The sequence below is a fragment of the Cebus imitator genome, unplaced genomic scaffold, assembly GCF_001604975.1.
Source record: "Cebus imitator isolate Cc_AM_T3 unplaced genomic scaffold, Cebus_imitator-1.0 Scaffold125, whole genome shotgun sequence".
Taxonomy (NCBI): Eukaryota; Metazoa; Chordata; class Mammalia; order Primates; family Cebidae; genus Cebus; species Cebus imitator.
This window is the reverse complement of record NW_016107440.1, coordinates 3,006,291-3,018,312: the sequence shown is the minus strand read 5'-3', so window position 1 is coordinate 3,018,312 and position 12,022 is coordinate 3,006,291. Positions and strand designations below refer to the sequence as shown.

The following is a 12,022-nucleotide window of genomic DNA, read 5'->3' as shown; positions in this document are numbered from 1 at the left end:
GGTACAAGTGATTGTCCTGCCTCAGCCTCCCAAGTAACTGGGATTACAAGTGCCGGCCACTGTGCCCGGCTAATTTTTGTATTTTTAGTACAGACAAAGTTTCACCATGTTGACAATGCTGGCCTCGAACTCCTGACTTCAGGTGACCGTCCCGCCTTGGCCTCCCCAAGTGCTGAGATTATAGGCATGAGGGCTCACCTTTTATTAGCAGTAGTGTACCTAATGACTTCCTAGGAACAAGCAGAGCAGATATGAATTAGTGTCTTACCCACAAGAAAAGTGAAGTGTAGTTTTGCACACTCTACTTCTTTTTCTGTTCAACATATATTGTTTGTTTATTTTGCGGCAAGATTTCCACGTAAAGGAGAATAATTGCTAAAAGTAATAACCTGTTATTGAGATCACTCTGACATGGATGGAGGATGCTGACCTCCATTGTAAATGGGAATGAGGAAGAGAGTGTGAGGGAGTAATACAGTGCTGTACTTAAGCAAACACTTTAGAGTATTTTACTCTAAAAAGTACAAGCGTCAGGATGATGGAAGTTCAGCTTCATGACCTAAGTGCATGAAAAAGCAGTAGGCTGAATGCATGTATTGTAAGTGATTTTTCTGAAGTTATATATTCTTAATCTCTTTGCAGGTAATACGATCGTACTTCAAACGTGCTGATCCATTCTATGATGAGCAGGAAAATCATAGTCTCATTGGGGTGGCCAATGTCTTCCTCGAGTCCCTTTTCTATGATGCAAAGTTACAGTACGCTGTTCCCATCATCAACCAGAAGGGAGAGGTTGGTTGGTTTTCCTTCATGCCTTGCTTCCTGTAGAGAACAGTTTAAGAAACAAGAGGGTGGTGATGGGGTGTTGTTGCTATTTTTTGTCAGTAAGGACAGTTAATGTGTATGTGTTTCCAATGACACTGAGGGCAGAGTAACTGTCAGAAACCAGGCCTCTGAATTCCCCACACACCATTAACCTGACGACTTGACTCTAAAAGAGAAGAGAGGTCATCTCAAGGGAGCAGCAACCAAATCTGGAGAAATGTCTCTGCCTCCCCCGTTGCTGCAGGTGGCAGGTCGGCTGCACGTGGAGGTAACGCGCATCAGCGGGGATGTTGGGGAAAGGATTGCAGGAGGCGACGAGGCTGCCGAGGTCTCCTTTGAGAAGGAGACCCAGGAAAACAAACTGGTATGCATGGTAAGTCCCAGCTTCATCCTAGTATTAGTTTGATACAAAAGTCAGTGCCATTACTTTTAACAGCAAAAATCACGTTGACTTTTGCACTAACCTCATAGTTCAAATGGGGCTGATTTTGAGGCCTGGGTCTTTAGATAGTAAGTATTATGTTCCTTTTCACATTTTGAAAGTAGAGCAGAGCCTCCCCCACTCATGATGGTGAAAAATCCCCTGTGTCATTTCCAAACACTTGCTAGTGGTCCAGACCTGCCGGTGGCTGAGAATCCCTGCAGGAACCACTTATTATAAAAAGAAGGGGCTGGCAGGCAGGAAGTCACCAAGGGGCATAGGTGCAGTGAGAAGGAGGCCAGGTTAAGTGAAGGAAGCCTACACCTGACTCTTAATTCATAGCCCATCCTAGAGCCAGTCCTCTCTCCCAGTAAACATTTCTAGAATCAAAGCTGATGTTGAAGGCGGTAAGTTGGATGTTAGCCACAAGGTAGCGGGAAGCTGGAGCTGTTGGAGTCAGGCCACTTTCTGCAAGTCTTCGCACATATGGAGAGGGCTTCCGGCATTTCAGTTACTTCACTAGGAGGGGGAGGAATCTTGATTCACTGAAAGGTCATATTTCTTGTATTGTACTTGATTTCGGAGCAGCTCCTTTGAGTCATAAGATGATCAGAGATGGAGACTTAGGCTTGATGACCCCACGATGGTCCATTTTGAAGATGATGGACTACCAAATGCAGCTCAAATATCACTTTCTGCTGTTAAAGAACATATAAGGGCACTTCGCACTTGGAAAACGTATTCTTATTACCAAAAAAAGTCGTATAACCTGAGAAATACGGGCTGCTTAAAATGAGGTTAAAAACCTTGTTTTTACTAACGGAAGATATCAGACATATCTAAAAGTAGTGAGAAAGGTGTTACTGAGGCCCATTCACCCTTGCTCCACAGTTATCACCTGTGGTCAACCTTGTTTCTTTCATACGCTCAGCTGCTTCCATGCCGCCCCCTCCACTAGCATCCTGGGCACCCCAGCGTTGTATCTTACCTGCAGATAGTTCAGTGTGTCTCCAAAAGATGAGTCCTTAAGCCAGTATAACCATAATTGTCAAAATTAATAATTTGTCAAAAATTAACAATTTATTTCTATCGTAAAATCGTCAGTTTCCTTAATTGCCTTGGTTGGCGTGTGTCTCGCGTCAGTTTCAGTCTGGTACACTCACGCTCTCTCACTTGCTTGCTCACTCTCTTTGCCTCTCTCACCAAACCTGCAATTACGTATTGTAGAAACTGGATTGTTGTAGTTTCCCATAGTCTGACTTCTGCCGATTGGTGTTGCCTAGCACATTAAGACGCGTTTGCTGAAAATTGGTAGTTAGATATAAAGGTGTTTCCTGGGGGAGGGAGGCAGCCAAGGGGCTTGGTCAGTGGTGGCCTGTGTTCTTCCATCAGGGGCCACATCTTATCTGGTTGTTTGTGTTTGGGGGATGATCAGCCATGGATGATTATTACCAAGGTGCATTATTTTGTTAGGAGTTACAAAAGGATGGTACTATAATTCTATTGTCATTTCATTTTACTCCAGAGAAGAAGTCTTCCTATTACCAACTGCTTTGCTATACAGTGATAGTTTGTGTTAAAAAAGGAAGGATAAATGCTCTCCCTTTATTTACACATTTTATCTATTTATTTTATTTGTGAGAAAGAGTCTCACTGTCACCCAGGCTGGAGGGCAGTGGTGTGATTTCGGCTCACTGCAGTCTCTGCATCCCAGGTTCAAGTGATTCTCCCGCCTCAGCCGCGCAAGTAGCTATGTCACCATGCCCAGCTAATTTTTGTATTTTTAGTAGAGATGGGGGTTTTGCCTTGTTGGCCAGGCTGGTCTTGAACTCCTGGCCTCAAGTGATCTACCTGCATCGGCCTCTTGAAGTGCTGGGATTACAGGTGTGAGCCACCACATCCAGCCTAATTTTTAAAGTAATGAATTGGTTTTCCAAAATGTGACCAGTGAGGTTTTTTGTCCTTAATCTTAACAGCATCATTATGAGCTCTCAGACTTAACCATATTTGGGGGGCATCTGTCTGTTGGATTCACTACCTGTGTTTAAGCACAAATGTTCCCATCTTTGGCTAGCGGGAGCTGCTTCAGTTGGCCCTTGATTCCTGTTGTCATAATGCTGAGCTTCCTGGACTGTGATAGCTTTCTTGCTTTCTGGTGTGATGTAACTAGCCCCCAAAGAAGTCTGGATTTGTTTTTTGTAACAAGGCTATATGCACATATTGACGTCTTCGTGTTTTCGGTGATAATAAGTGAGGTTAGTGTATTTAAAACCCTGGAACATTCCTGAGCTGTCTTAACAGCTGCACATTGAAGCTGTGGTATTCTGACACCTTGTGGCGGTTTTAGTTTTTGTGTGCAAAAACTTTTTTAGGAACCCCACAAAACCCAAACAGCCTGTGTTCTAGATACCTTGGCATTCCTTATGGCTGATAGACTTCATTCCAGGCAGCCTCATTCCTGAGAGGTTGCCTGTAGTCGAGAGTTCAGCATATTAAATCTTGTTTCTTGTGTATTTTAACATTAAAATTGTGATTAATTTCGAATAAAAAAAGGATTTCAGATGGAATTTAGTTACAAAGAAGTATGTATTGAAGATGTATGTAGTCAATACCTGTTACTGCTCTCTTTCATTTCATTATGTTGCACTGATGTGATCCGTCTCACCCCTGTAAAGTAAGGTAGCTACTGATATTCCCATTTCACCTAGGAGAAAACTAAGCCTAAGAAAACTAATAATCTAAGTAATTTGTGCCAGCACATGAGCTAATAAGTGGACAAGATTTTTATTGTATTTGTTTTATATAACTCCAACATCTTGTAATTTTCTTAAATGCCATATTGTCTTACCTTAAATAATATAAACATTTCAAAACACTTAATGAGAAAATGATGGTTTTAAAAACTTAATGAAAAATTAATAGCAGAGCACTGTTTGCTCATTTTGGTTTGAAGGAATAAAAGGTGTCAGCCAATCTGTTTCATAGCCTGTCAGGAAGTAGCTGTCTAGGTGTTTCAAACTCCTGTTGACGTCACAGAAAAGGTGAATTATAATGGCAGTTTCTGTTTGATTGCTTACCCATTATATGTTTGCTATGGAAGAAAATAAAGTAACTTGGTTTGTGTAATTTTGTGTGTGATTATTAATGCTTCCTGAAGAGTGTGTGTGTGTGTGTGTGTGTGTGTGTGTGTGCGCGCGCGCGCGTAGAGACACAGTCTCTGTTACCCAGGCTGAAGTGCAGTGATGTGGTCTTAGCTCACTGCAATCTCCGCCTCCTGGGTTGAAGCAATTCTCATGTCTCATCCTCCAGAAGTAGCTAGGACTACAGGCATGCACCACCACAGCCAGCTAATTTTTATATTTTTATTAGAGATGGAGTTTCACTATGTTGGCCAGGCTGGTCTCAAACTCCTGACCTCAAGTGATCCTGCCACCTTGGCCTCAAAGTGCTTGGATTACAGCCTGAAATGTTAAGGTTATATTTGTGGTTGCTGAACTACATGAACTCTTATGCCATATATTCAGATTTATTTTCATTACATGTATTTACTGGAGGTAGATTGAATCGTACAACATGCAGAAAGTGACCAGGTGAAAAATAGGATTTATGATTAATGCTCAGTCATGTGAAAATTGGTTTAATCAGTTATAAAGTCAGAATTTGGCTTAACTAACTTCAGGATTTTGTTTTCTTCATAGTTGGAGAAGTTTTAGAATATCACAGTTGATCACAAAAACTCCAAATTAAAAATCAACCCAGGCCACGCATGGTGGCTCATGTCTATAATCCCAGCATTTTGGGAGGCTGAGGCAGGAGGATCACTTGAGCTCAGGAGTTTGAGACCAGCCTGGTTTGCATAATGGGACCTCATCTCTACTAAAAACAAACAAAAAAATGACCTGAGCATGGTGGCACACACCTGAAGTCCCAGCTCCTCAGGAGGCCAAGGCTGGGGGATCACTCTAATCCTTAAAATTGAGGCTGCAGTTAGCCATGATTGTGCCACTGCACTCCAGCCTGGGCAACACAACAAGACCCTGTCTCAGACACTCCCCCCAAAAAATCAGTCTAATGCTGCCCACCAAAAGAAATATTAAGAATATCAGGCTGCCTTAGAAACTGTTAAAGGCATTTCTTCTGGGGCCTTTGGGTCTGATTAGACAAGTATCTCCAGTTGCACTTTGTTACAGCCACACCCTGCCCCGCTGGTTCAGAGCATGGTTCCTTTGATACCCCTTTCCCCCAAATCTGCATAAGGAAGGCTTTCTGTAAACACTGGCACAGAAAATCGTCAGCGTTTACCATCTTCACTTTCCTTCCTTCTCCCCCCAGATCTTTGTACTTTTCTGATGCTTTTAAGTTCTCCCAGACAATGCTGTAGTAGCGTGTAACACTTTCAGTTGAGAACCTTGTTTCCTTTTTTTTTTTTGAGACAGAGTCTCTCTCTGTCTCCCAGGCTGGAGTGCAGTGGCACCTCGGCTCACTGCAACCTCTGCCTCCCAGGTTCAAGTGATTCTCCTGCCTCAGCCCCCTGAGTAGCTAGAATTACAGGTATACACCACCACCCCTGGCTACTTTTTATATTTTTAGTAGAGATGGGGTTTCCCTATGTGGGCCAGGTTGGTCTCGAACTCCTGACCTCATGATCCACCCGCCTTGGCCTCCCAAAGTGCTGGGATTACAGGCATGAGCCACCATACACGGCCTACCTTGTTCCTTTTTATACTTTAAAACATCTAATCTATGTTTCGCTCTTTCCTTGATATTTATTGTTTATTGGCATGTACACTGATTGTTCTTCATTCACTGTACTTGACAATCTTGTTCTGTTCTGTGGCATATCCGTGATTAGCCAAGTTCATATCATTGCAGAGTGCTGACGTTTGACATCTGTCTTTGTCTGAATTGATGATGATGACGATTCTTATATTCTGAGCAACTGACATTTAAATGTTTTTATGCTTCACAATGTCCACCTCTGTAGTCAGGGTCCTTGTAACCCTGTGTCCAGCCTCTCACTAAATACAGTAATTACTACCACAATTTTCCAGATGCAAAAGTCGAGTCTCAGGTTGAATGGGATCTGGCTATCATAAGTCTTAAGTTAGTGACAGAGCTGGAACTGGAACCTGCAACTGTGACTCCGAGTGCTTGTTGCAACCCTCGGATTTCCAAACACACAGCCTTCTTTTTCCTTCAGGTTAAAATCCTCCAAGCTACTGGGTTGCCACAGCATCTGTCCCACTTTGTGTTCTGCAAATACAGCTTCTGGGATCAACAGGAGCCGGTGATTGTCGCTCCTGAAGTGGACACCTCCTCCTCTCCCGTGAGCAAGGAGCCGCACTGCATGGTTGTCTTTGATCACTGCAATGTGAGTTTGTTTTCCAGAGCAGGCCAGCATTTAGATCACTCATGTAAAAACAAAGCAGAAAATGAACCTTACTTCTTTGAATAATTGTGCCGATATGTCTTGGAGCACTTTCTGTAGAATGTGGGGATTGAGCAAAAAGTGTCAATGCATCTATACTCCTCCACAACCCAAAGGTCACTTTTGCATGAGAAACAAATACCTATGTATGTATATGTGCGTATTCTTCTCCAAAGAAAATCTATGCCCTGTATTAGATTACTGGAGAAATTATCTAAAACAGTTAAGAAACTTTTGTTTTAGAGAAAGCAAACATAGGTAACAGAGAAGAACTAACTTTGTTGAGCACCGAATGCTCTGTGAAGCTCTCTGTTACTTCTTCATTTGATCCTCACCACAGTTGTATTTGATGATACTGCAGTTGTTGTTGTTGTTTTATTTTTTGTTTCGAGACAGAGTCTTGGTCTGTCACCCAGGCTGGAGTGCAGTGGCACAATGTCGGCTCACTGAAACCTCTGCCTCCCAGGTTGAAGCAATTCTCCTGCCTCAGCCTCCCAAGTAGCTGGAATTACAGAGGCCTCCCACCACACCCGGCTACATTTTTTTTTTTTTTTTGTATTTTTAGTGGAGATGGGGTTTCACCATGTTGGTCAGACTGGTTTTGAATTCCTGACCTCAAGTGATCTGCCCACCTTGTCCTCCCAAAGTGCTGGGATTACAGGTGTGAGCCACCATGCCCAGCCAATAGTGCAATTTTTTTTTTCCAGCTGAAAACACAAACAGTTCAGAGAGGTCATTTTGCCCAAAGTAGTTCCCCGTCAGTTTGTCCATGGCTGGTGACCAGCGGAATGTGGACTGTTGGGTCCCCAAGTCTATGTTGCTCCTGCACCACATTTGATCCAGCTCATCTCTTTCGAGAGAGACATCTCTTTCTAATCCGTTTAAAACAAATACTTGAGTGCATTAAAGATAGAGAGAGGAGACACCAGCAGATATAGGAGAGTCTGTGGTTTCTGTAATAAACTGTCATAGAGCTCATTCCTAATTGCAAAATGCTATCTTATAAAAATGGACAGGCTGGGAGAATTTTTACAAATCAAGTCTTTTTTTTTTTTTTTTTGGTGCTAATGATCTTTATTTCCCTTACCTCCTAATAGAGATAGTTAGCTTTCTAAAAAGTGGGAAAAATATTTTTGAACACACTACCTTATTGCATACTTTTATATCAACACATTATAGACCAGCGTTGTAACACTTTGTACAATTATGTTTTTAAAAATAACTCTCAAAATACTGTTAACAAAACAATACAATGCTGGTGTTACACACTAGACTTCTGAGGTGAAAAGTTTTAAAAAATTCAGATTGATAGTTACGTTTAAAGTCAAGAACCTTAGGCCGTCTAAGCATTCATCATGGGTGTTAGCTGACAGTTCTGTATAACTCAAACATTCCTTTTTCTATTTTTTTCCTTATATAATTAAGTATGTGATGTCTGGTATAAACAATCCTAAGATTACCAGAAGGAGTTTCCTCTTCTGTAATTAGCTATTGTGTTTCAGGAGTTTTCTGTTAACATCACTGAAGACTTTATCGAGCATCTTTCTGAAGGAGCATTGGCAATTGAAGTATATGGACATAAAATGAACGATCCTCGGAAAAACCCAGCGCTGTGGGATTTGGGAATCATCCAAGCAAAGACACGTAGTCTTCGGGACAGGTGAATGTTAGATGTTCATCTGATTCCATTTTATATGTGTAATTTTTTTTTTTTTTTGAGACAATCTTGTTTCCTTTGTCACCCAGGCTAGAGTGCAGTGGCATGATCTTGGCTCACTGCAACTCCGGCCCCCCTAGAGTAAACGATTCTCTTGCCTAAGCCGTCTGAGTAGCTGGGATTATAGGCATGCACACCATGCCTGGCTAATTTTTATATTTTTAGTGGAGCTGGGGGTTTCACCATGTCGGCCACACTGGTCTCAAACTCCTGACCTCAAGTGATCCGCCAACCTCAGCCTCCCAAAGTGCTGGGATTACAGGTGTGAGCCACCATGCCTGGCCAGATTCCATTGATAATTTTTAAAAACTGCTAGAAATGAGTACTGCCATTTATGAAGGTCATTGTTTCCTGAGCATGACCAGGGTTCCCTGAAGGGATGGCAGTGTCTCCAGGGTATTAATCACACAATTAAGCTTCCTTAGGGAAGCAAACTTCAGAGAATGATGGAAGAAAGTTCAATTTCAAACAGTGAAATTAATTTTGGAGAAGAATGACTTACCATTATGAATTACTTCTAATTAATCAGCTGTAGAAAGGATGGATCAAGATTCACTCTAGTGTTCACATTTTCTTTGTCTTTAGCTTATGGTTCTTAGTGGCATCAGTGTTGGAAAGAGGTAGGCTTCTTTGTCGACTTAAAAGGAAGCATTAAAAGAGAATGACTGAAATTGCATGTCTTTGTGCTTTTCATCTACTTATAGATGAAAACCAGATTTCCTTTTTTGCATTTAGATAGTTTAGCAAATACTAAAATAGAAGGTGAGATTTGAGATTTTTTTTTTCTTTTTTTTTTTTGAGATGGAGTCTCTTTCTGTCACCCGGGCTATAGTGCGACGGCGCAGTCTCAGCTCACTGCAACCTCTGCCTCTCAGGTTTAAGTGATTCTCTCGCCTCAGCCTCCCAAGTAGCTGGGCTATAGGCGCGTGCCACCACATCCTGCTAATGTTTGTATTTTTAGTAGAGATGGGGTTTCACTGTGTTGGCCAGGCTGGCCTTGATCTCCTGACCTCCTGATCTGCTCGCCTCAGCCTCCCAAAGTGCTGGGATTACAGGCGTGAGCCACTATGTCTGCCCTGAGATTTTTTTTCTTGATTCTCTTATTGACCTGAGAAAAATACTTGGCAAATGACTGAAGTATATGGCACTACCTTTGTCTATCTACAAAAAGACAACTCCTGTATTTGCTTTTTTTTTTTTTTTTTAAAGAGTTGCAGATTATTTTAGATTTGGGGGTACATGTACAGGTTGGTTACCTGGGTATACTGTGTGATGCTGAGCTTTGGGGTACGATTGATCCTGCCACTCAGATAGTGAGCCTAGTACCCAAAAGGTACTTTTTCAACCCTTGCCCACTCCCTGCTCCCCACCCCTGGGAGTCTCCAGCGTCTATTGTTGGCATCTTTTTGTCCATGAATGTTCAGTGTTTAACTCCCACTTATAGGTGAGAACAGGGGGGTTTTGCTTTTTCTGTTTCTGTATTAATTTGCTTAGGATAATATCCTCAAGCTGTACCCATGTTGCTGCAAGGGACATGATTTTGTTGGGTTGTATTTTTTATGGATGTGTGCTTGCTGCTTCTGTACATCTGATTAGAATTTCCATTTTTTGAGTAATGACTTTGAAATAGGTTTGTCATTTTATCTTTTTGAGCAAAGTAAAGGAGCCATTTCTAGTTCTGATATTTTAAATTTAACTTTGCTTTCCATTACATTTGCCAGTATGTACTTGTATGGTACTCACTGAACTACAGATCATTCTGAATTACTCTGTTGGGAGGTCATTTTCATTGTTAATTCTTATGTGTGTAGGATCCTAAGCTGCCTGTAATGAAATAGTAATGTATGATTGTCCAAGAACTTCACCTGTTTCCTAGATGGAGTGAAGTGACCAGGAAATTGGAATTCTGGGTTCAAATCTTGGAACAGAATGAGAATGGTGAATACTGCCCCGTAGAAGTGATTTCTGCAAAGGATGTCCCCACAGGAGGAATTTTCCAGCTACGGCAGGTAACAAAATTGTGAATGTTAATATTAGATTCTTTGGTACCAGAAAGCTTAATATTGGCTTCTTTTTAGCAGAAATGTTGGCGATAATGAAATCTAGACTGGCCAAGTCCATTTCCTATGTTAAAATTCCCCTATCTTGTGTGTCACAAGTATTGCTATTAAATTTTTTTTTTCTTTTAATAAAGTAGAGACACGGGGATCTCACTTTGTTGCCCAGGCTGGTCTTGAACTCCTGGCCTCAAGTGATCCTCCTGCCTTGGCCTCCCATAGTGTTGGAATTACAGGTGTCAGCCACTGCTCTCAGCCAAGTATTGCTATTTATAATATTTTTAAAACCAGTTCTGTTAGTGTTAGGTAAGAAAGAGATAAGTTTTAAAGGAAAACTTAGAATTAATTTGTAGGACATAAACCAAACATATCAGACGCCTTTAGAACATTTATGAAGACAAGGAGAAGTGATGTGACTTGGCAGAAAGAATTAGCATTCAGACTCTCACATGATTGGGCTCAATTCTGGCTCTCCAGCATCCTAGCTTTCTGTACCTGAGCAAGTTCAATAACCACTTGCCTTCACTTGTTCAGTAGTCACGATGATAACACCAACGTCAAAGGATTAGTGTGAGGATGAAGAGAGGTGTGTTTAAGCACAGGGCCTGACACATAGCAAGTGTTAACATAAATGCAGCTGGGTAGAAACACAGGCCAGAATCCACAGAACAGAGAAGGATGTCGGAGTGGCCACTTAACCCCCACGTGCATCTACAGAGTCTGTGCTGCCAACTAACAGTGAGAGGCAAATTGTTAATTTAATTTGTATACATGATTTGGAATTTTTTTTGCTATCCTTGACATTAATACAATGTTTAGGTGACTCCCATGTTCTATGACAGTTTCCATACTTTAAAACAGTAGTAAAATATTAGAATCACTCTAGAAAATGAACGTAGAAAGCATTCAAAGCAAAACAGAGAAAATTAAAGGTAAGAAAAATTGCTTAAATGTTTAAGTTTCTGAATGTTTTAAGAGGAGGACAATGATAAACACTTGTTCTCTGACCCCAGCAAATAAATTTTAGCGAAGTGAAAGGAGCTGAAATTAAAGCATGTGTTATACACATAAAGTCGAATTCTTAAGGGTGTGAAGAACATCTTTTTCTGAGGATCTGTTAAAAAAAAATTTATCTTCTTCAGAGCCTTAGAAATTCATCTACTGGAAGGCAAGACTGGATAATTTTCTATGATTTAGTATAAATTGGATATTTAAATATTTATCAAACTTCCGATACTCTTTACTAAAAGCATTCAAAGAAATGTTGGGCTTTTCAGGAAAGGGCTTTTTGGAGGATATGCCTCTTTACCTTGATGCTGAAAAAATCATGCAAAGTCTGAAAGGGTTTTTCTTACATGATGGCAAAAACCACAATTACTTTTGCACCAACCTAATGTTGATGGCAAGAATAAAGACACAGAGGCCAGAAATTAGGTCCATCTGATTGAAAGTCATGTGGACAGGCCGGGTGCGGTGGCTCACGCCTGTAATCCCAGCACTTTGGGAGGCCGAGGCGGGTGGATCACGAGGTCAAGAGATCGAGACCATCCTGGTCAACATGGTGAAACCCCCTC

General features: G+C 41.4%; 1 protein-coding gene across 1 annotated transcript in view; it reads left to right on the top strand.

Annotated features, from left to right (window-relative positions):
• The window catches only part of KIF13B (kinesin family member 13B), a 187,714-nt gene that overhangs the window by 114,052 nt on the left and 61,640 nt on the right, over nt 1-12,022 (top strand). Inside the window, exons 20-24 of the mRNA XM_037742659.1 lie at nt 643-792; nt 1,070-1,198; nt 6,447-6,617; nt 8,177-8,334; nt 10,268-10,400. Of these exons, the coding sequence (XP_037598587.1) occupies nt 643-792; nt 1,070-1,198; nt 6,447-6,617; nt 8,177-8,334; nt 10,268-10,400 (741 nt within the window). The remainder of the gene's footprint in view (nt 1-642; nt 793-1,069; nt 1,199-6,446; nt 6,618-8,176; nt 8,335-10,267; nt 10,401-12,022) is intronic.